This window comes from Mustela erminea, chromosome 5, assembly GCF_009829155.1.
Source record: "Mustela erminea isolate mMusErm1 chromosome 5, mMusErm1.Pri, whole genome shotgun sequence".
In the NCBI taxonomy this organism is placed as follows: domain Eukaryota; kingdom Metazoa; phylum Chordata; class Mammalia; order Carnivora; family Mustelidae; genus Mustela; species Mustela erminea.
Genome location: NC_045618.1, coordinates 120,815,022 through 120,840,781, shown reverse-complemented (window position 1 = coordinate 120,840,781; position 25,760 = coordinate 120,815,022). Strand labels below are relative to the sequence as shown.

Below are 25,760 nucleotides of genomic sequence, written 5' to 3'. Positions count from 1 at the left end.
CAAACAAGAAAAGCAACTGTATTTCAAGGTATGTGCAACAAATAATTGAAAAAGGAAATTTAAAAAATCATTTACAACAGCATCAAAAAACCATAAAATATTTAATGATAAATTTAAAATACATGCAAAACTTGGTCTCTACAGAAAACTATAGAAATGGCTAAAAGTATGGAAAGCCTAAACCTGTGGAAGGTGGAACATGTTCATGGATTGAAGGGTCGATAGAAGTAAGAAATCCATTCTCTCCAAATTGAACTGTAATTTTATTGTAACCCTAAATAATAATTCCCCAAGCTCTTTGCAGAAATATATAAGGTGAGTCTATAATTTATATGGAAACTTTACGTTTACCTCTATTAGCAAAAAAATTTCTGAAGAACAAGTTGAGAGGACTTAAACTGAGTTTGACATTGACTATAAAGCTACAGAAATAGACAGTGTGGTATTTGCCTAAGGACAGACATACAAGTCAACAGAACAGAATACAGTGTTTACTTCTGGATGTATACATAGATAGTCAATTGATTTTTCACAAAGAATGGTCTCTTCAACAAATGATACTCAAAAAACTTGACTATCCATAAAGGAAAAATAATGAACCTCAAATCTCACCTCCCAGCATATACAAAAAGTAATGCAAAAATAGTTCACAGACCTGAATTTAAAAGCTAAAAATATAACACTTCTGGAAGAAAACAAAGAAAAAGATCTTTGTGAATTTAGGATAGACAAAGATTTCTTAGGACACCAAAAAAACACCTACCCTAAAAGGAAAAAAAAAATTATAAACTGTACTTCCAAGTCAAAATTTTGTATTCTTAAAAAGATATAGGTTAGGAGAAAACTATTTATAAAATATCTGATTTAAAATTTCATCTGGGTAAACCCAGGGGTCTCAGTCATTTAAGCCTCCAACTCCTGGTTTCAGTTCAGGTCATGGTCTCAGGGTCATGACACTGAACCCCGCATCAGGCTCCATGCTTAGCAGGGAGTATGCTTGGGAGTCCCTACCTCTTCCTCTCCGCGGCCCCCACTCATGCATTTTTTTTCAAATAAATAAAACCTTTTTAAAAATTGCATCTGAAATTATATAAAGAGCTCTTACAACTCAATAAGAGAGAAACCCTATTTTTTAGCAAAAGATCTGAACAGACATTTCACAAAAGAAAATATATGAATAATGACTAAGTCCACGAAAAGATGCTCAACATGTCACGTACCTACTACACACCCACGCACCTGAAATTAGAAAGACTAACAACATGAAGCATTGCGGAGAATGTGGAGCAACCAGAACTCTCCAACACTGCTGATGGGAGTGTAAAATCATAGAAGCATTTTGGAGAACAGTTTGGCAGTTTCTTATAAAGCTATACATACATTTCCCTAAAGATACAGCAGTTTCACTCTGGTACTGATTAAGAAATGAAAATAGGGGCACTTGGGTGGTGCAGTGGCTTAAGTGTCCAACTCAGGTCATATCTGGAGGTCAGGAGATTGAGCCCCGAGGCAGGGTCTGTGCTCAGTGGGGAGTCTGCTTCAGACACTTTCTCTCCCTCTCCCTCTGCTCCTCTGCCTGCTCTCTCTCTCTCTAAAATAAATACTTAAAAAAAAGAAATGGTAACAGATGTCCACACAAAGACTTGTAAATGAATGTTTAGAACAGGTTTATTTGTAATTCCAAAAGGTGAGAGAGGAGAACGGCAAACTGCGGTTTAACCATACAATGGAATCTTCTTCGAAATAAGGAGCAAACCATTGATATACATAGCAGCATGGACAAATCTCAGCAGCATTGTGCTGAATGAAAGAAACCCTTCGCAAAAAGGCACATAGTGTCTATCACTTCTATAACGTTTTGGAACAAGGAAAACTTATCAGTATCAACAGAAATCTGATCGACAGTTGCCTGAGATGGGGGCAGGTGAGACGGGATTACTGCACAGGTGCGCACGAGAACTTTCTAGGGTAATGGGTCATGGGTAATGGGTAATGGTAATATTCCGTATTGGTTGGGGTGTTAGTTTTGTGGGTGTATCCACTTGTCTAGGCTCACTGAGCAGTATACTTAAAACGGGGACACTTTATTGTATGTAAATTATACCACAATAAAGTTAACTTAAAAAAATATGTAGTCGTGAAGTGGAAATCACTTAGAGTTCATTTTAATTAAAACTTTTTCTCTATAAGAGAATATATCTCTGTTAGATATATTCTAATATTTAGCTTCTTGTCTTTGACAGAAATATGAAACTTCATGTCAGTTTAGCCTATGTTAATCCGTTACAAATTCCAAAATCATAGAATTAGTCCAGTGAAGTTTTGAACTTTCACTTTAGAGAATTCTAGAATTTACTTTATTGACATGAACAATGGACGTATTTCTAGGAGGTTCATTAATGCTTAGATATAAATTATACTGCATGAGAAATTTGCTCCCCACACTTCAATATAAACACATTTGTACTTTCGTGAAATAAATGCATCTAATCACACGACTATTAGAGGATGATCCAATTCTATGAACTGGCAGAAGCTCAGTGTTCCCCTTCTTCCAGGCACAGGGAGAAGTCATGAGCTGTGTTAGTCCTTCACCCGTGGCACACAAGACGACAGGCCGCGAAAGGCACCATGAAATGACACACCAGAGAAGTGCCGCAGCTTCGCCTGTAGACTCGCGAACAGCACCGTCCACGTGGGATTTCTGTCCTCCTTCCAGCCACTTGGGAAAATGTTCACAGAGAGCTTTACGGGTTACAAGACTAAAGGGTGGATTTGAAAGAATTAAAAACTGCGGACGGCCCAGTTAATCTGCTCACATTGATTACTGCAGGACTAGCTTTAGAGGTAGTTTATTAGTGAGGCGTTTTTCAAATGATCCACTCATCATATCTATAATTCAAAAGCATCATCGTAAAAAGGAAAAGAAAAAAATACTCTTTAGAGTGTTAAGATTAATGTGTTGAAGTAGTTTCCAAAAAGCAGCACTTCCAGTGTTCTTCAGTTCCCTGTGGTGGGGTGTGACCTCTGGACGAGGCCATCCGCTCCCTCAGACACACGGTCCGTTTCTGTGATGATCGAGTTACTGCCATCCACGCCATCCCTTGCGCATTCAATGAAGACGGCCACCTCAGCGTCAATGCCAAGGCTTTGAGGTGTGAACCACCCAAACCACTCCTCACAACAGGACCGCTGCACAGCTTGGATTTTAGGGGACGTATCAGGTCATGTTCAAGATTCATCAGTTTCCCCTGGGCACTAGTTCTAAAAATATCTTCCAGAAGATCAAGTACACATGTATTTCTCTCCCCATTGACTCTTCACTATTGTTAGCCTCCAAGAGGCTCAATATTGATCCATCAAAAGAATTGGCTCTCGACCAAAACCAAAAACAAAAGAAAGAAAATCCAAAGAGTGGTTCTATGGTGCTCCATGAATATCAGCTTGAGGCTTCCACATGAAAGTTGTCAAACTGTGCAAATTCAAAGGAGTAAGTTCCAATGGCAGCCCAGCCGTTCTTCGGGAAACTCACAGGGATGCCCGTCCAGACATACTGGCCGTTCAGCATGCCAGAGGAGAACCGGCCCTGGAGGAAAAACAAATGCACCCCTTGAAGACATATGCAAACGATTCTCTGAGGTCTGTTTCATAATGTGTACAGCCAATCTAGTCAGTGGAGCTAATATCCTTCTCACTTCAGACCATGGCAAAACCTAATTCCACAGTCTGAGCAAAAGCTGGAAACACAGGAAAAACTCTCTCAGAGGAAATTCTTATCTACGTATGTAAAGAGTTTCCAAGGCACGAGGAGGATTTCCTTGTACCCCACCAAGATGCTGTAAAACCTACAGAAATGTACAACTTTCCATAGCATCATAAAATTTTGGACAAAAGCCCACTAAAATAAACAAATATTTGTCATGTACCAGTACTTGCACGCACACACATTGTCCAACAGGCACCAGCTCTTTCAACACGGCTACTGGAGCCAAACCATCCATCTAGTTAAGTCCTTTTGACCCCATGTACAGAATACCACTTCAAAGTCACATGAAGAGCCCACCCTTAGGTTAGAAAAATAGTAACCATCAGTTAAACTGATGACTGCAGTCGGGGAGATCAGAGGGTAAGAAGGGACATATCCATAGAAATGACTCACTGGTCACTGACGCAGAAAGATAAAATAATTTCCTCAGACAGCTGCCATTCCTACAGAGCCAAGTGCCCGGCAGACAGCGGATAGTAAACGCTAGCGCTCATTATCATTATTACAGCACATTTAGGAGCATATAGTCACAGAATATCAATTGCAGCTAAACATGTAAAAGTGGCTAATTTCAAAGGGCGAAGAGCTAAATAAAGATCCAAAGCACGAGACTGAGGACCAAAATAAGATCTGTTTTTATGTCACAGAATTACAATGCGCTGGGCCTTCATTTTCGTCTTTCATCTTATGGCGAAAGATAGGGAGACATGAGACTCTAAGTCAAAATCACAGCTCACCAGCAGAGCTGGAACCCGAATCTCAGTTGTCCAACTCTACGCTCAGGGAACCCACATTCCTGCTGTCACACACGTGCACAGCTCTCCGCAGCCCTCAAAGTGGCCACCAGGGACTACTAACCCAGAGCCAACACACAGTCATACGGCCCAGGTGCCCTGCACCCCCTCCCCACGCCCGCCGCTGGCCTCCAGGCTGCTCCTCACACCAGCCCAGTCACGAGCGGCATCCTCTGCCCAGAACACTCTTCCCACCAGGCATGCCTCAACTCAAAGAGCACCAACTCTCAGAGTCCTTCCCTGGTCTCTGCACCTGGAGAATCCTGGCAGGGGAGCTACCTTATCTCATTGTCCCGTTTCATTTTTGTTTTTTTTCTTCACAAATTAACTGACTGATTGATTTGTTTGATTTTCTTACTGTTTTAGAGCAAGAGGCAGCCATTCTGGCCCACAGGCCAGCCACCTATTTTTATCAATAAAACGTTATTGGAATCACAGTCACATGCACTCCTTTACCTATTGTCCGTGGCTGCTTTCTCACGATACAAGCAAAGTTGAGCAAAGCTGCACAGACCAGATGGCTCACAAAGCCTAAAATATTTACTGTGTGGCCCTTTACAGAAAGACTTTGCCAACGCGTGTCCTAGAAGAATACAGGCTCTCGAGAGCAGGAACCTTGTGTGTCTTACTCACTGCTGCATCCCTAGCATCTAGGAAACTACACATAAAAGGTGCCTAGCAGACATGTATTAAAGGAAAGAAGAAAACACAACTAACCCTAAGACAACCTACAGAAGCTATCCTCCTTTTACAGGTAAGGAAACAGAAGCTCAAAGAGGTGAAGAACTTGCAGGGAGTCAGCAGGTGTCAGCAAGGCAGTCGGCCCTGCCTGTTTCCATTACATTTATCACAGTTTTCCCCTCTTACCTGGTAACAAAAAATGCCAGAAAGGCACAAGAAAATATTTTACCTCCAGGCATGCTGGTCAGCATTACTTACGTTAATAATTAGCGTGAGTGTATACCATTTTTTTGCTGTAACGTCAACATGTCCTAAAGCATATATGATCCATCCAGCTGCAACACAGAAAGATTATCCTGATATATTTTTAAAATCAAAAGCACAGAATCACAGAGCTCAGTTAGGGTTCTCAGGTAGCATTTATATGTAACGAAGTAAGCCTTAATAAAGATCTACATTTCCAGATCTACCACTGATTTAAAACAAAACATCCTTCCTTCAGGCATGCAATCCACAAGCATGTCCTGGGATCCTCCTCTGGGCCACATATTCTATGTGAGTTCACAGGAGAACCAGTGAACTAAACTCACAAACCAACCACAGTATAATGTGTCAGCTTCTACAGTTCAGGCACAGATTTATACTCAACTGGACTGGATAAAAATAAGGAGCAGTGGTCAAAGGTCACCACAAGATTTCTAGCTGGCCTAACTGGTTACATGAGAATAGCATGAACTAAGAATTAGAAAACAATGAGTTAATTTGGGGATAGGTTATACTTGAATGCCTGAGAGAAACCAGAATAAGATGTTGAGTGGGCAGTTTAAAACATAAGAACAGTGGAGACTAAAGACCTGGATGTAAATTGCTAGTTCCAGCTCTGCTATGAGCTCATTTTGAGACTTCGGGCAAATCAATTAACCTCTCTGGTTTGGACTGGACCGTCAGGAAGGAACGTTCCAGATGGGTCATGCTATGACTCTGCAGTCCTACTCTACTGTCCTTATAACCCACTCTTCCCACTCTTTCTTTTTCACTTGTGGAGCCCTTTCCACCTTAGGAAGAGGCGAAGAGTGGCATAGGAGAGAAGGTTTTTCACAAATGCAGGGGAAGTCAAGAGGCAAGCAATCGGGAAGACACAGCACCAATACGGTCTTTTTCAACAGAGTGGATGTACCAACACCAAAGTGAATTAGAATTCAACACAGACATATTTTAAGCACCTATCCTGGATAAAATACTATTCTACAAAGACAAGGGCTGTTCAAGATGAATGTAAAAAGTCAAGCTGTTTTCAAATTATTCAATAATTTGGGAAACAGGATTTCTCCATTTTAAGCAGACCAACCCCTCTCCTTGTATTTCCGTAAGCACACCAGCACGCTCTTGTAGTCTTGCTTTTTGTTTATGGGGTTTCCCGGTCATTCTCTCCCTACTACGTCCACCTCACCCCAGTCTATGCGAATCCTACCCTGACAGCCTCACTCAGCTCTACCTGAAAAAGCTGGGCACTGTTTCCTTTTACATTGCTGCCTCTCTAATTAACTCTCCAATTTTGAATCATTTGGTTTTTGCTTCCATGTGCTGAATCTCTTCCCAGTTAGACGTCCAAGCCCCTTGAGGTAAAGCTCTCTCATTACACAGTAAGTGACAAGCTCACCGTGGCATATGTCATAGCGAGTCATGTGCTACAGAAGTCACTTACCTAGATCACCTGTAACTCTGTAGGTTCCATTTGCAAAAATCCAGAAGAAAACTCCTCTGGCGCCTCTAATCAAGATACCACCTTTGTTTACTCTTCCGGCAATGAACACGCCTCCCTTCTCAGGAGTCTCTATGTAAACATCACACGTTACAGTCAGATTGGACCTGCAGAATGAAACTGTTAGTTAGCGCTCTTAATTATGCCTCTCCGATTGCCGCACAAACGTGTCCCTTCACAGCCACATGCTGCCAGACTTCTAATTGAGGTGAGTATGTGCTTTGCTTCGTCTGTGCGTGTAGCAGGGATGGGCTTCAAGAATCTTGATTCAGGAAAAAAAAAAATCTCATCGATGACAGTTTTAAGTTTTATGTGGCTGAAGTTAAGTCATTTCATTGCCTCTTTTAATGTAACTGGAAAAAATAGTACTTATTGCTTTTAAGTCTCTTAACACATCTGTTATCTCTCTATAATAAAACAACTTCTCATCCTAAGACTGTAACATTAGAAGAAGCCTACCTCGAATCCAGGAGGAAATATTGGGAAACGGCACATAATAAATAGGAAGAGCCTAAATCTGAAAGGGTCTCGGAAGTCAGGCCCAGATGTGTAGATCTGCCTGGGCTGCTGGCGAGAGTCACTGCATATTCCTGAGCAGAGGGCTGCACCACGAAAGCAGGGCTAAGAAGGATGAAAACAGTCCCTTCTCGAAGGGCGTCACTGCCCTTTCCTCATTCTTTCTCGTTCAAACTCTGTCACTCTCCCCCTCCCCGGCCGCTTCCCTCTCTTCCCACCTCCTTACCCACTGCAGCGGGGAAGATGGCCACTGCTATTTCAATACTGCAAAATCCTCAAAGTTATGAAGATGTTTGGTTACTTTCTAGATGGTGCGCTATCCCATCTCTACAACAGTTGAAGAGCCTTGGTTTTTCTAGAGTCCCTGCCAGACAGAAGTCTGGGTTCGGGGAGAGCCATGCTTCTGTAGCACTCACAGCAAGGAGAGTAACAGTTGTTGCAGAAAGTTAAAGGTTTTCGATGGTGGCTGGCTTCCAAACTGGCAATCAAAATAATGGGGCCCATCCCTTAGATAAAGGAAACCCAGCTACCTGCTTCATAATAAGACCACGGGTAGCAAGTGAAAAAAGTCACACGTGCTAGTGAGCTAGCATGTTCAGAAAATCGAGATACAGTGTCTACTACAGAGATGTGGGATAAATGGCATTTTTGTTGTATAAAAAGACAGGCCTTTCAGGGTTATCCTAAGTTAGGCAAGCATTCTTCATTGTACCCCAATAACTCTGGGTTCTAGAAACCAGGTAACTAAAAATTTCTCAAGACTTACAGCAGACCTTGGAACTAGAATTGGGATTTCTTTTTTTTTTTTTTTAAGATTTTATTTATTTATTTGACAGACAGAGATCACAAGTAGGCAGAGAGGCAGGCAGAGAGAGAGGGCAGGAAGCAGGCTCCCTGCTGAGCAGAGAGCCCGATGCGGGGCTTGATCCCAGAACCCTGGGATCATGACCTGAGCTGAAGGCAGAGGCTTTAATCCACTGAGCCACCCAGGCACCCCTAGAACTGGGATTTCTAATAGGGAGTAAGGCAATAGAGAAGGGATAAGGACTTTCAGCAGCATGCCACAGATAAACAAGTCAAGGCTCTTTTCAGATTTATCATCCCTGCCTGCTCCAACTTCCAAGTAATAGATGCGGCTGCTTGGTGACTTCGCATTAACAGCTACTATCACAAAACCTGGAATGTGTGAGTTTTGTTTCACGGAATTATACTAGTTAAAAGAAAAAGTAGAAAAGAAACACCTAAAACAGGTATAAATCAGTACATTAGAATCCCACAAATGACTTTAATAATGAAGGTGAAGTTTTGGTTCGGTCACTACGTTTGAAGTGTAGAATAAATATAAATTGTGTCTTTAACAAATACCTAAAGAAAAGAGTTGAACTCACCCACCAAGTAAAAGCTGATTTGCTTTTCACTATTGCCATCTACCGTCAGCCGGTGAACAGATTTTCCACGAAGGCTAAAACAGTGTAAGTCTAGAATGGATCCAGCAGGTGGCAACACCAGATCAACAAATCAACTCCCCAGCAAAACCAAAAATACATAAATCACTAGATCTGTTTATAATAAAATAAACTACAAGTGGATCCAAAAGTCCTTAATTTTTACATTAAAAGCAATCTGTTCCTGCAACAATCACTATTAACCTGGCAAATATGAGGGAAGGACACTGAGGCGACAAAACCACATGCTGGCTTGTGGCTTTCATATTCAACAATTACCACACACCCATTAGGTTCTTGTACAAGGAAGACCACTGAACAGTCTTTGCTTCAGAATGTACCTGACAACATTACAAGGTTATTTCGGCTAGATCTACGTTAAGGACACCAGTTTTATATACCATTTGTAATCTCCTATAATACTGATGGTGTTGTACGCATCAGCAGCCCAAGTAATGGGCCGCTGATTGAGAACTTGGCGTAGTGTGAAGCGATGCTCCCCAGGGTCTTCGATGTTCGTAAAGTATTCAAAGACGCCAGTCTGATCAGCGAAATTCGGAGCTTCGCTAAAAAACGGGTAATCTGTTCAGAACACAATTAAATTCCCTGGTTAGTATAAAATTCTTACAGAATCTCTCTTCTCTGATATTTTATGGCACACTTTTTAAACACTTTTGAGAAGTCCTAAATGAGTAAATGATACTTAGAACAAGCGGAAGTTTAAGGGTTAAGTTAATAAAGTATATCATCATTATTATTCAATACCAATACGATCAGTTTGATAGACAGACTTTACATATTTAATCCATGCAACTGCATAAGAGGAAAGATCATAAGTTTTAGAGAAAGGCAGACCCAAGATTTAAATTCTTGCTCAGTCTGTCCCCCTGGCCAACTTGTTTAACTGTCCTGTGTCTCAAGCACCCCCCTCTCTACGTGGGCATGAGGATAAGAGAATTAAATGAAAGAAAGCACGTCAAGCGTGTACATAAAGCAGCACCTAGCAAGGGCTCAATAAGAGCTAGTTTTGTTATTTCTAGTGTCTGCCAAACAAGGTTCTAAGTCCCTGGTCACAGTCATCAGCTGACAGAAGATTAGGAATGGCTCACTATGTCAATCACAGAATTTAAATATTCCAAATTTTCTTTTCTATTTCTAAAATGGAGTAGAAGCAGTTGGGCCTCAGCTATCTTTCAATTTTTTTTTTTTGGTTCAATTAAATTACACTTTTACAATGACAAAGGCTTAGAGAAGAGCAAATTTAGTCATAATCTTACAGCTAATTTCACACTTCATGCTTTTCTAAATGTTTTCCTATTCATCATTTGAGAAATTAAGAAACACATAAAGGAGCGCTACAGCCTGACTTATAGTTTTTAGTTTATTTTGCAGTCAATAAAGCATTACATTTTAGATTTGAAGGTTTAGAATTGCTTTTTGGTTTTCAGGTCATAGAATAAGTAATTCTGGTGTTGGGGGAACTTCTCTCTTATTCATGAGGCCGTATCCCACACAGACTCCTTTACTGAAGACCAGAGGAGTTACTTTGGCCACGACACAAGTGAGCAACAGACTGCAAAGACATTTCTGGTGGCCTACTCATGCATTCTCTAAGAGGCCACTTCAGAGAACTGGCAGGAAACGAAGCACAGAGCCTCCGAGGGTCCCTGTTGTCTCCGTTCTGCAAATAACTGAGAGGACTCCAATACACAGTCCAAGGGGCCTCGTACTGCAATGAACCCACATATCTCTTCCTGGGAAAGGCTGCTGAGACCTGCGGCCAGTGACTGACCAGGAGGGGGTAGCAGAAGTCTCCAACCAGCCGTGCTGCAAAGAGCAGCCCTGCAGACAGGAGGTTCAAGATGCTCTCTCAATGGCAGTCCCCTTCCCTGTTTCTCTCCTACAGCTATGGATTTTAGGAGCAAAGAAGAGAGCTACCTGACCCTGTCTGTGAGATCCAGAAGCTGTACATTTCCTGCTCACCAAGTTCTGTCACTTACTGAGCGATCTGGGACTATACCCACGATGACTGTGCCTTCCAACTTTTCAAGCAGCTTTCTTATGTTACCTAAAATCAAAAGCTTTTCTAACAGCTTTAGGACAGATCTTCCTAGAAAACCTGGAGGGTGTAAGCATAAAATTCCCAGGTAGATAATAAGATGAAGCACCCACGGGGAGCCTAACTGCCCTCAGCATTCAGTCCACTAGCCCTGTGGAAAGTGAAGGACCTTGACCTCCACACTCATTGAGGAAACTCATTGAATGGCTTTCATGAGGTGTGAATAACAGGGCATTGGCAGGGTCACAAACCTTAAGCTTCCCCAAAACCAATTAGGATTATAGCTTTCATTCTCACAATGACCTCTCCATTTTTTCTGGCACTGAAAAATACAGGGCCCGCAAGCTGAGTCACCTTGAGGTAACACAGAAACAAGGTCTCAGTTACTGCGTGGACACTGAGAGCTACACTTTACAGGAGTTCTATCACGCAGCCATCTGACAGGTAGAAATCTATCCCCTAGTGCTAAAAAGGGAAACCATGTTAAGTTTTAATAAAAACAAACAAACAAAACTTACCAACATCGAAATCATCTTTATAAACCTGTGGGAAGGGCCTGGACTTTGGAGGCAGTGGGTAGCTGCCCTTGGTCCCTGTGGTGAGAGTGGTGAGCGTGAAGAGTTCGTCCTCCTGCAGCTCCAGGGTGAAAGTGCCGCCGCTGTCGAGAAGCTGGAAAATGAAAATGCAGAGGTCAAGGCCAGGTGCTTTGGCTCATCTCATTTGGGCAAAATCAACTTTTTGAAAAGTCAACTTAAAGGAAAGCCAGACTCACTTCTGCTAAAACTTCATAACCACTCAGGAAGGCCACACCCAAAATCAAGGCCTTGGGATATTTTTCTTTAAGTTATTTAGAAGACCTTACAAAATTATACTTTCTAGATAGGATTTTAAAAGAGTTTCTCTCGAAAGTGACATTAAAGATGTGGGGAGAAAAAAAAAAAACAAAAGAATTTCCCTCCATGGAGGAAGAAAGACTAGATGACACCAAAATTTCTATTTGTCTCTTCTTTGCTATTACACTGTAAGCTCCTCAGAACCCGTGTATATTCAATACACATAAATAAGAGATCTGCTTATTTACTTTTTAAGACTTTACTAAGGGAGAAAAATGAAAAAAAAAAAAAAAACCCTTCACTGAAGACTCATCTGTTAATCACAGAAAACCTTTAATTATTAAGAAAAAAAGGATCTGGGGCACCTGGGTGGCTCAGTGGTTTAAGCCTCTGCCTTCAGCTCAGGTCATGATCTCAGGGTCCAGGGATCCAGCCCGCATTTGGCTCTCTGCTCAGTGGGAAGCCTGCTTCCCCCCTCTCTCTCTGCCTGCCTCTCTGCCTACTTGTGATCTGTGCCTGTCAAATAAATAAATAAACTCTTAAAAAAAAAAAAAAAAAAAGGTCCTACTTTTGACATGTTCAATATACATTTCAATGAGCAAGTTAGGTTTATGTCACATTTATGCTTTTGGCAGCTTAATCTTTTTAAGCAACTTCGCCACAAAATAAGGGGGGAAATACACACCTCCTAGGGTTGCTGCAGGATTTAACAACAAACTGTTTACAAACTGCTTCACTCAGTGCATGACCTTCCCTAGAGAAACACTCCCTATATGGAGGTGTCCTGTGCTGCATGAGGACCTCTGAAGACACCAGAATGCTTTGCATAATTAACGTAGGCATTACATGTATGCCCATTTCAGGAAATATGAGGGGTTTTTTTTTTCTACTTTGACTTCAAAGGGCTTATATCATATCTTTGCTTTAATAATAACTTATTGGTCAGATCCATGAAATACCTAACACCACATTCTGGTTCAGGTAATAACCCAAATGATATTATTTTTCCTGTGAGGAAAATTGATTTTAATATGCTATATCTAGCAATTTGTTGTGCAAACTGCTCTTTTTTTAGAATTTAATGCAGAAATGGTGTTCAATCATTGATAGTGACTAGTTGATTCAGAAAACATTAATAATTTCCAGGAAAAGTAGATTTGTGTCAATTAGGTGAAGTAATGTGTTCACTTGGACCAATTCACATTCTTTGAAATGTTTCCTGAGGAACTACCATGTGCTAATAAGTATGATGGTAGGGACCCAGAGTAAAAAGCTAAATGAAGCAGGGCCCCAGTCCTCAAAGGGCCCAATGTAGTGGCAAAAGTGTTTAACTAGGTAAGCACCTGCTCCTATGGTGCTATGCTGGTGGCTATGAGCTAGGACTGGTGGGGAAAGCTTCAGCGGAAGCAGCACCTGAGCTGAGTCTTGAAGGACAACAAAGACATGAGAAGGCATTCTAGGAGGAGGAAGAAGCAAATACAAAGTCACAGAGGGGAGTGAAGTGGCACACCACGCTCTGAAAAGGGCAAGAAGTTTGGTCTGTGAGTACAGGCCATGTTAGTAGAACAGGCATCAAGAAAGGAAAGCCATCTTTTATCTTACGAGGTGGTCACAAGAGTCGAGTGCCATGTTGAGGGATGTGAACTCACAGGAAAAATCACTGACAGACTTTGAGCAATGGAGTAACAAAACTCAGATCTGCATTTTAGACACATCATTGTGGTAGCAGTGTGATGGGTGGCTGGAGGCTGGAAAAACAGGAAAGAGTTTCCAAAATCCAGGAGAGAGATAATAAGGAACGGAAATAAGCAGTAGCAGTGGGAATGGAGAATGAGGACTGCGCAAGAAGAACATGTGTCAGTGACAGAATGCTCTGGACTTGACCGATGGTGGTATACAAAGATAGGGTGGATGGGAAAGATGGTCTCAGATAAGACTCAATTTTCTGACTTGGGCAGCCAAGGGATGGCGGTACCATTTACCACAACAAACTAAATGCTAAGACCAAACACACCTATATTCCATTATGCCTTGGGGAGGACTTCTATTTAAAAACAAAAACAAAAAAACAAAAACAGCTGGGGACACCTTTAGCTCTATTATACTTCAGTTATAAAATAAATTATAAAATTAAAATTTCTTAATTCATTAATTAAATATCTGTCCTCTTTTACTAGTTGCAAAGCTCAAAATACAGGAATTTATTTTATAAACTACCCATAGAGAATCCAGTTGTTTAAAAAGAAATCTCGTAGATGGTCTTCCAAGCTTTGTATACCACACCTGTAGCTCTGGTATTTCACTCTGAGGAAAAAACACACACAAAAAGGCATGGTTGAGTGGTTCATCATATCTTCTGAGGCTTTCCAAAATTAATACCAGCAAGAATGAACCCCTGATAATGTGCAGTCTATTCCTATTTGCCAAAGACGCACCTCAAATCTTAAACAGTTTATGTTCTGAAAGTAGGAAGATATTGTTCAAGCAAATACTTTATTTCTTATAAATAGCACAGACTTTTGGCAAATGTTTAAATAAAAATATTTTAGTGCCTTTGCTTCAAAATACTTACTATTATACCTGTGTAAAACACTTTTTAGGAATTTTCTAGTATTAAAAACAATTTTTATGCAATTAGTAGTCAGAAAAAGCACAGTATTTTCTGTGTTCAAAATTACCAACAGGTAGAAACAGCAAGAATCTGGTGTCTTTTTATGTTGTTGGGTTTTTTGTACAGAGTACTAAAAAGATCAATGCTTGAAAGTTCCTTAGACTACTGATGCTTCTACCAACAAGAACAATTTTGTTACAAACTGACTTTTGTTAAGTGTTCTTCAAAGTGACAGAGAGTTTTAGCCACAGGGAGTTTTGCCTCTTAGGCTTCTGTACTGTTTGACTAAGACCATTCAGCAGATAGAAGACACCAGTGCCTGTATCCATTCATATGCAAACACTTAATAGCTCCTAATAGAAAACTTCACTCATAAACTGCTAGCCTGTGATAAAATATGTAACTTCTCAAATCAAAACCAAAATAAAAGTCCCACATACTTACAAAGGACCCTTTAAGAACAAAGGTAGCAAACTGATGTGACACATTGAAGTAAGGCAGAAAGGGCCGTATACACTTAGAATGTCTATGGCTCTAGGAGGAAAAAAAAAAAAAAATCACGTAAGTTATCCAAATGATATACGAGCCACCTTAGGAAAAGAAAATTTAACATTCATTGCCCTAAGATTAACAAAAATGGCACATATTAGGTGATAAATATGAGTTTATTTCAAATTTCTAAAGACTTTTTTTCTAATATAACCTACACTGAAAGTCTACTGTGGATGCCTCGTCAAAGTAAAGCTCGATGGCATTTCGACTGAATTAAACTGAATCCATGGCTAAACTACAGAGTTATTTTGTGGCACACAGATTAATTTTTACATTATAATTCTTTTCCAAGTAACATACATCAAATAAAACACAAATACTTATATGTTTTCACTGAAAAGACATCTCATCTAAATAGAACCTTCCTATACAACTAAAGTCAGTACGTACGTATAACAAATAGTTCTCACACTGACATCATTTTTTACTAAACAGTCACTACTACAGATTGGGATCAAAGGAATTATGAGACATAATCCCTACTTCAGGGAATTCAACGATCCCAGAGCACTTAAGCAAAAGGTTCTGGGCCAGGCTTCATGGACAGTAAAAAAATTATAATTGTAGTTAGAGATTGTGACACCTCATCTTCAGTAAATGATGTACAACTAGAGAGAAAATCGAAAGGATAGAGGTAATTTGCACAATGCTATCACATAGCTTGCCTGGATCGATATCTATAGATCATCTCACCCAGCAACAGAGATGCACAAGCAACATTCACCAAGGAACACTATATTCTTAGCCATAAAAGAACTTTTAATACATTCCAAAAGATTCAAATCACACAATGTATGTCATCTGTCCACAAGATAAATTAAATCAGAGATAAATAATAGAAAAACCTCTAGAAACACTCCAAAATGTTTAGAAACTAAATAACAAATTTCTAAATAATCCATGTCTCAAAGAATAAGTAGAAATAAAAAGGGAAATGAAGAATTTTGAGTTTATCAAAATAAAAATACAATGTACGATTTGTGGGATGCCACAAAAGCAGTACTGAGAAGCAAATTTATAGCACTGAACACTGATAAGAGAAGAAGGATGTGAGACTTCAGCTTCCACCTGGAGATCCTAGGACAAGAAGAGCAAATTTAACAACCAAAGTAAGCAGAAGGAAAACATTAAAGATCAAAGGAGAAATCAATTAAGCAAAACCCAGAAAAATGAGAGAATTATTAAGAAACCACAAGCTGATTCTTTGAGATCAATAAAACTGAGTAATTTCTAGCTCGACTAGTCAAGAAATCAAGACAGAAAGAAAGAAAACACAATTTGCCTTTGTCAACAGTAAGAAAGGTGACATCAGTAGAAATTCTATAGATATATGCAGAATAATAGGGACTAACACCAATAACTTTATGTCCAAAAATTGAATGAAACTGAAAAAATTTGTGAAAGACACAAAAACCAGGGGCACCTAGGTGGTTCAGTTATGCACCGAATTCTTGATTTCAGCTCAGATCATGATCTCAGGGTTGTGAGACTGAGCCCCATATCAGGCTCCACACTGGGTATGGCACCTGCCCTCTCCCTCTGTCCCATTCCTACCTCCCTCCCACTCTTGAAAGAAAGAAAGAAAGAAAGAAAGAAAGAAAGAAAGAAAGAAAGAAAGAAAGAAAAAGAAAGATACAAAAACCCAAAGCTTACTGAAAAAGATAAAGATAACCCAAATAGCCCTGATGGCTGTACTGGGAAATTACGGTCAACCCTGAAGCTTTGCTCAAACATGAATGTGAGACTGGCCAAGGCCAGAAGACTTGCTAGCTCCAAACATAAGGAAACCTCTGTACAGTCATGTGCTGACCACTAAGGTAACTAAGCAGAGGCTTCGGGGCCACATATAATAAAGCTGACAAAGTACAGAATTTGTTCAAGAAAGTCACTAAGCAAATAAAAAGCAACAACAATAAAGAATAACAACCACAAATGCTAGACAGGGGAGATATCTGACCTCCAGAGTTGCCACAATATATTATGTAATATGTCTAATATTCAACAAATAATTATGAGATTTGAAAACAAAACAAACAAACAACAACAACAACAAAAAAGAAAGTGGCCCATACACAGAATAAAAGCAGTCAACAGAAACCATGTCTGACAAAGCCCAGGCATTGCTTGCCACATATTAGACTTACTAGACAAAGACATTAAACTGGGTATTTAAATACATTCAAAGGAAACCACATCTAAAAAACTGAAGTAGAGTTGTACTTCCAGAATGACAGTTTGGGAGCTCCATGAAGCTGTGTCCCTTAAAACTGGTGAAAAATATTTTTTTAAATGGAAATGATCCAGAGTTCCTCTCTGTCTCAAATAAATAAATAAATAAACATAATCTTTAAAAGAAAATGGAAATGATCCTATGGGCATGCAACAAATAAACATTTATTCAAGAAAATCTACAAAATCTCAGTAAAAAGAATAAGAACCTGTGACATTTAAACCACGATCTATTCTGTCCCTGTCCCTCTCTTACCCAAGCGGAAGAAAACTGCATGCTGAGTAGGTGCAGCCAAAAACAGAGGGCTCCCTCCTCCCAAATCACAGCTGAAGGCTACAGTAGCTTACTGGGGGAAGCAGGAGGTCAGCGTTTCTCACCACCCACCCCGGTCAGATATCTGAGGTCAAGGTTAAGTAGCAGCAAGTATGGCTAGGAAGCTGAGGGCTCCCTTCCTCTGCCCAGCTACCATTGACTGGTTCACCTTGGAATACTGAGATTAATGGGGTCCCAAACCTCCATCTATCAACCTGTGCTCCTAAATCAGAGGTGTTATTAAGAGAGAAACAAGAGATCTTCAGTAAGATTAAAAGTGGATTCTTCATCAGAAGTAACAAAAAGTAACACATTCAAAATGCTCAATAAAAAAAAACAATGTCAATCAAAAATCCTATATCCAGCAAAATTCTTCAAAAAATGAAGGCAAAATGTACTTCCACATAAAAGAAAACTGAGAGAATGTGTTGATACCAGACACAACTGTCATAAAATATCAAAATGAGAATTTCAAGCTGAAAGTAAATGATCACACACAGTAATTCAAATCCACAAACAAAAGTATAGGCAAATATAATTAGTAATTATAAAAGATAGTAAAAATACCTATTCCTTCTTTCTTCCCATAACTGATTTTAAAAGCAACGACATAAAATAATATGTAAATAATCATATTGTTGGCCTTATAAAATATAGAAATGTGATACAACTGCCAATAATAGCACAAAATAGCCAGGTGAGGAAAAAACTGTATTAGAATAAGGAAATGTTACCAAATAATAACTCAAATCCACAGGAATAAATAAAAACAACCAAAAATAGTAAGTAAAAATAACATAAATATTATAAATACATAATTTCTCTCCTTTATTCTCTCAGATTTTTTAGAAGACTTAAAATTATATATTAAGTTGTAATTATAACAGGTCTTGTTAGGCTTATAACAGATAGAGGTTTAACATATATAATAACAACAAAAAGTGGGAGAGAGAATAGCGCTATATAGGAATAATGTTTCTTTTTTTTCTTTTTTCTTTTTTTTAAAGATTTTATTTATTTATTTGACAGAAAGCATAAGCAGGGGGAGCAGCAGTCAGAGGGAGAAGAAGAAGCAGGCTCTCTGTCAAGCAGGAAGCCCACTGCAGGGCTCAATTCCAGGACCCTGGACTCATGACCCAAGTTGAAGGCAGATGCTTAACTGACTGAGCCACCCAGGTAACCCAGGAATAATGTTTTTATATCTCACTAGAATTCAGGTAATATGAATCTGGAGTAGATTCAATTAAGTCAAGATATACAACCCTAGAACCACCACAAAATAAATAACTCACTAAAATACAGTGGAAAAAATTAAAGGAATTAAAATGTTGTATCAGAGAATATTCACTTAATGCAGAAGACAGTAAAGAAAGAATAAAGAACAAAATGAGACATACAGAAAAAAAGTTGACATATAAATCCAACTATATCAATATTAACATTAAATATGTATGGAATAAACAACTCAATCAACTAATTACAGAACAACCAATTACATTTTTAAAAGCAAGATCTAACTATATGCTGTCAAAAGAAGACATATTTTAGATTCAAAGATATAAACAGATGGAAAGTAAACGGAGGGAAAAACATATATTAACAGAAACCACAAGAATAACTAAAGTAACAATAAAAAGACTTTAAAGCAAACAAAAAATTGTTACTAAGGTAGAGACATTTTATAATTATATAAAGATAAATCCATCAGAAAATATAAAAATTATAAACACATATGCACCTAATAAGAAAGACTCTAAATACATAAAACAGAATAAGAGAAAAATGGCCAGATGACTCAACAATAGTAGTTAAAGACTTCAATTAGCTGCTATCAACAACAGAGAGAACAAGGAAACAGAAGACTTGAATGCTATAAACCAATAAGATCTCACAAACAGCTACAGAATAGAATAACAATAACAGAACATACATTCTCCTCAAGTACATATGTAATGCTCTCCAGGATAGATCAAATACAAGGAAATAAAATACAACTCCATAAATTTAAAAGGATTAAAATCAAAGTATATTCTCCAATCTTAATAGAATGAAATTAAAAATCAATAACAAAAAATTATAAAAGCTCATAAAAATGTACCAATCAAATAATTCCCTCCTAAATAAGCAATGGGTCAAAGAAAAAATCACAAAAGAAATTAGAAAATAAAATGAACAATAATGAAAATATAACAGAATTGGGGAGTCTGGGTGGCTCAGTCATTAAGCGTCTGCCTTTGGCTCAGGCCATGATGGTCCTGGGACTGAGCCCCATATCAGGCTTGCTGCTCAGTAGGAAGCCTGCTTTCCCTCTCCCACTCCCTCTGCTTGTGTTCCTGCTCTTGCTGTCTCTCTCCGTCAAATAAAAAAAATAAAATCTTAAAAAAAAATGACAATAAAAATGAAAATGCAACATAACAAAACTTAAAGAGATACAATACAGCTGAAGTACCACTTACAGAGTAATTCATAACTATAAATACCCACATAAAGAAAAAGAAATACCTTTATGCTAAGCGAAGTAAATCAGTCAGAGAAAAGCAAGTATCATACGATTTCACTCATACATGGAATTTAAAAAACAAAACAGATGAAACATATGGGAATAGAAGGAAAAATAAAGTAAGATAAAAAAAATAAAAAACAGAGGGAGGCAAACCATGAGAGACTATTAACTGTAGGAAACAAACAGAAGGATGTTGGAGGGGAGGTGGGATGGGCCTTTAGGAAGGCACTTGATGTAATGATGAGCACTGGGTGTTATATGCAACAGATGAATCACTAAATTCTACCCCTGAAATTAATAATACACTACATGTTAACTAAACTGAATTTAAATAAAAAATTTAAAGAAAGAAATATCTCAAAAAATAACCTAATCTTCTACCTACAATCTTTAAAGAGCAAACTAAACTCAAAGTTAACAGAAGGGAATAAAGATTAGAGTGTAAATTACTGAAATAAAGAAGAAAACAGAGAAAAATCAACGAAAGTTGTTTATTTGAGAAGATGAACAAAACTGACAAACCTTTAGGTTTTCTAACCAAGAAAAAAAGGGAAGACAAATTACTAAAATCAGGAATGAAAGAGGAACATTTCTACTAAACTTACAGAAGTTAAAATGTAATACGTAAGAGAGTACTACACATAAACATATGCAAACAAATTAGGTAACACAGATAAAAGAGACAAGTGCCCTGAAAAATACAAACTACAAAAGCTGACTCAAAAAGTAACATAAAATCTGAATATACCTGTAAGAAGAGGTTGAGTCCATAAACCAAAACTTTCTGGTAGGAAAATCACAAAATCAGATAGCTTCACTGATTAATTCTACCACACATATGAAGAATTAATACCAATCCTTCGCTAATTATCTTAAACATAAGAGGAAGGAACATTTCCCAACTCCGTTTATGAGGTCAGTATTGGGTGAAATACATCAATCAGAGAAAGACAATTATCATATGGTTTCACTCATATGTGGAATATAAATAATAGTGCAGAGAACAATGCGGGAAGGGAGGGAAAACGGAATGGGAAGAAATCAGAGAGGGAGACAAACCATGAGAGACTCTTGATTACAGGGAACAAACTGAGGGTTGCTGAAGGGGAGGTGGATAGGGGATGGCATAAATGGGTGGTGGGAATTTAGGAGGGCACATGATGTGATGAGCACTGGGCATTACATGCAACTAATAATCATTGAACATTATATCAAAACTAATGATATACTATATATTGGCTAACTGAACTTAAGTAAAAAAATAAAATAAAATATAAAAAACAAAGATGTTACAAGAAAAGAAAACTATGCACCAGTATTTCTTACAAATCTGGACACAAAAATCCTCAACAAAATACTAGCAAATCAAATCCAGCAACAAATAAGAAGGATTATACATGATGATGAAATGGAATTTATCCCAGAAATGCAAAGCTAGCTTAGCAGACAAAAATCAATCAATGTAATACACCATATAAATAAAGTAAAAAACAAAACCACATGATCATCTCCATAATCCAGAAAGTATTGGATAAAATCTAGTACCCTTTCATAATTAAAGCACTCCAAAAACTAGGAATAGAAGGGAAGTTCTTCAGTCTTATAAAAACTATTTACCAAAAAACCACAGCTAACATTACACTTAAGATTGAAATTGTTTCCCCTGAAATCAGGTACAGGATAAGAATGTATATTCTCACCATTTCTATTCCATATTTACTAAAGCACAATTAACCAAGGGAAAAAAAAAAGGTATCTAAATTGAAAAGAAAGAAGCAAAACTATCTCTATTTGCAGATGACATAATCTTGTATAGAGAAAATCCTCTAAGAATCAACTAAAAAACTACAAGAACTAATAAATAAGTACAGAAAGCTTGTGGGATACAAGATCAATATGTAAAAATTAATTGTATTTCTATATATTAGCAATGAAAAATCTGAAAATGCTATTAAAAACACAATTCATTTAGAGTTATGCCAAAATAATACTCAGAAATAGTAACTGTAACAAAAAGAAGGGCAAGACTTATACCCTGCAAACTATAAATATCTTTAAAAGAAGCAAAAATAGGGGTGCCTGGGTGGCTCAGTGGATTAAAGCCTCTGCCTTCGGCTCAGGTCATGACCTCAGGGTCCTGGGATCAAGCCCCGCATCGGGCACTCTGCTCAGCAGGGAGCCTGTTTCCCCTTCTCTCTCTCTGCCTGCCTCTCTGCATGTGATCTCTGTCAAAAAAATAAATAAAATCTTTTAAAAAAAAAGGCAAAAATATAAATATATGAAAAGGCATCCATCTTCACACACTAGAAGATTTACTATTGTTATAATGGCAATACTACCCAAATGATCTACAAATTAAACATAATCTCTATCAAACCCAAACTGGCCTCACTGCAGAAATTGATAAACCGATCCTAAAATATCTATGAAAATGCAAGGGACCCCTAATAGCCACACAGCATTGAAAAAAAAAAAAAAACCAAAGTTGGAGGATCCATGCTTCCTAACTTCAAAATAAAGAGCTATAGTAATTAGGGCACCATAACGCTCCTATAAGGATAGATACAGAGGTCAATGCAATAGAACTGAGAGTCCAGGAAAAAATAAAAATAAAAAACCTCATATTTATTGCCAACTGATTTTCAACAAGGAAGCCAAGACAATTCAATAAGGAATGAACAGTCAACAAATGGTGCAGGAACAATGAGATGATACCCACCTGCAAATGATAAAGTTGGACACATATCTAACCCTCTATTAAAAAAATTAAATGGATCAAAGAACTAAATGTGAGAGCTAAAACTATAAAACTCTTAGAAGAAAGTATAGGTATAAATTTCATGACCTTGGATTAAGCCATAATTTCTTAAATATGACACAAAAACATACAAAAAAAAAGAAAAATATATATATATTTGATTTCTTCAAAATTTAAAACTTTTATACTTGAAATGACATCATTAAAAAGGGAAAAACAACTAATATAATATTGTATGTCAACTATACTGTAATTTTTTAAAATAAAGTTTAAATTTTAAAAAGGAAGTGAAAAACCACCTACAGAATGGGAGAAAATGCCTGCAAGTCATACATCTGATAAGGGACTTTTACCTAGAATATGTGAAGAACTCTTACATTTCAATAATAAAAAAAAATAATAAAACTCTTACATTTCAATTTCAAACATCCCAATTTAAAAATGGGCAAAGGGTCTGTCTATGTGGGCATTTCTCCAAAGAAGAAATACAGATGGCCAATACACGCAAGAAAGGATGCCCAACATCATTAGTCACTAGTAAAATATAAAACAAAACTAAAACTAAAATAAGATACCACTTCACGTCTCCAGAATGGCTATAACAAAGAGACAGGCAATAACAACTGATAACCAACTACTGTTGGTCAGGAAGATGAAAAATTATTTCTATTTGCCAATCATTTACAAAGAAAATGCAATGGAACCCACAAAAAACTATACTAGAACTATAGGTGAGTTCAGTGATGTTGCAGAAAACAAGATCTTCATACAAAAATCTACTACATTACTATATACTAGTTACTACTTGAATGCAAAATTTAAAAACTACTATTTACAATAAAATTGAAAATGTGAAATACTTAGCCAAAATTTGATAAATGATATGAAATACCTGTACACTGAAAACTATAAATACTATTCAGAGAAATTAAAGAAAACCTAAATAAACTTGAGGCTATGTCTTGCTAAAGGGCTGCAAGGCTTGATATTGTTCAAATATTAATTCTCCTTTACTTAATCTATAGATATAATGCAATCCCAGTCAAAATCTGAGCAGGCTTTTTTTTTTTTTTTTTTTTTTTTGGTTGAAACTGACAAGCTGATTCTAAAATTCACATGGGAGGGGGCACCTGGGTGGCTCAGTGGGTTAAGCCTCTGCCTTCAGCTCAGGTCATGATCCCAGGGTCCTGGGATGGAGCCCCGCATCGGGCTCTCTGCTCAGCGGGGAACCTGCTTCCCTTCCTCTCTCTCTGCCTGCCTCTCTGCCTACTTGTGATCGCCATCTGTCAAATAAATAAATAAAGATCTTTTAAAAATGAAAAAATAAAATAAAATAAAATAAAATTCACATGGAAGTACAAGCAACCTAGAAGAGCCACAACAACTTTGGAAAAGAACAACTCTGAAGAGCAAACACTACCTATTTCTAGGAACTGTTTTATACACACCCATACACACACACACACAGAGTAATCACAGTAGTGGTGTAAAGATACATAAATAGGTCAAAGAAACAGAACAGAGTCCAGAAATAATCCTACATATACTAACTGATTTTCTACAAAGGTGCAAAGGCAATGCAATAGGAAATATAGACTTTCCAGCAAATGGTGCTAGAAGAGACAGAGACCCATATGCAAAAACTTCTCGGATACCACAGCAAAAGCATGTTCCATGAAAGGACAAACGAATAAACTGGACTTCATAAAAATTAAAAACTCCTGCTCCTCCACAGACACTGTTAACAAAATGAAAAGAAAAGCTACAGACCGGGAAATTATCTTTACAAACCATGTATCTGTGATTGACTTGGACCCAGAATATGTAACACATAAAGAACTCTCAAAATCCAACGATAAGAAAAAGTCAACAAAAAATAGGCAAAAGAACATACACTTCACCAAAGAAGACACATGAAGACCAAGCACATGAAAAGCTCAACATCATCAGTCATTAGGGATATGCAGGCTAAAGCCAAAAATAAAGTGCTATATCATATATACTACAAGCTGAAATTTTTATAACTGATCACAGCAAGTGTTCACAATGATAAAGAAAAACTAGAACTCCAATTATGCTGCTGATGGAGATTTAAAACAGGAAAACTGTTTTGGAGAAGAGTTTGGCAGCTTCCTAAAAAGTTAAACAGAAGCATATCATTCATTATCCAGCCAATCCATTCCTATGTCTTTACCCAAAAGAAAAGACATAGATTCCCATGGAAAGCCTGTGCACAAATGTTCCTAGCTTTCTGTGTAGTAGCCAGAAAGTAGAAACAAGCCAAACATCTACCCACATGTGCATAGATAAACAAAAAATCTATGGTGTGTCCTTACAATGGAATACTACTTAGCAACAGGTGTATCACAATGTGGATGAATCTTAAAATAATTACCCTGAGTGAAAGCAGCAAGACAAAAAACTACATACTGAACTGGTTCCGTGGAGACAAAACTCTAGAAAATGCGAACTAATCTATAGTGCCAAAAAGTAATAATCAGGGAAGTCACAGGGTGTGAGGAAAAGCGGGACAGAGGGAATATTTAACAAAGGACAGGAGTACTCTTTGGGGGGCTTATCTAGATTGTGACGATGGTTTATTGAGCATTTACCTATTGTAAGTCATAAAATTGTGCATGTTAATTATGTGTTTGAAGTGAACCAGAATATGCCACCAAAAAAAGGCCACTTTGGTATAAATATTATTTAAAGTTAAAGGTATTTGAGATTCAAAATATGCCGCGACAAAGTCTTCTCTGAGCTTCCCTTAGTTTACTCAGAGCAGCAACTTCTGGGAAGTAAGACTGCCACAAATGGATCTACTCTGTAGGATGGATTTACTCCCAGAAAGGAAAATGGGAATAAAACCTACCCCCAAATCCCTTCTACAGAGGGTTTTTTACAGCCCTGAAGAGGGAAAGACTGCTCTCCAGTATAG

At 38.0% G+C, this 25,760-nt stretch overlaps 1 protein-coding gene across 5 annotated transcripts in view; it reads right to left on the bottom strand.

The window, feature by feature from the left end:
- Nucleotides 1-1,650: 1,650 nt before the first annotated feature.
- GALC (galactosylceramidase) overlaps nucleotides 1,651-25,760 on the bottom strand; it is a 64,695-nt gene continuing 40,585 nt past the window's right edge. For 3 of the 5 annotated variants that reach the window (XM_032344771.1, XM_032344769.1, XM_032344770.1), the window contains exons 11-17: nucleotides 14,912-15,001; nucleotides 14,074-14,160; nucleotides 11,542-11,692; nucleotides 9,366-9,546; nucleotides 6,947-7,110; nucleotides 5,500-5,576; nucleotides 1,651-3,586 (exon numbers count right to left, since the gene is read on the bottom strand). In XM_032344771.1, the coding sequence (XP_032200662.1) occupies nucleotides 3,440-3,586; nucleotides 5,500-5,576; nucleotides 6,947-7,110; nucleotides 9,366-9,546; nucleotides 11,542-11,692; nucleotides 14,074-14,160; nucleotides 14,912-15,001 (897 nt within the window). In that variant the 3' untranslated portion in view covers nucleotides 1,651-3,439. Of the gene's footprint in view, nucleotides 3,587-5,499; nucleotides 5,577-6,946; nucleotides 7,111-9,365; nucleotides 9,547-11,541; nucleotides 11,693-14,073; nucleotides 14,161-14,911; nucleotides 15,002-25,760 lie in introns of those variants that run through there. The other 2 variants (XM_032344772.1, XM_032344774.1) reach the window with 2 other exon arrangements.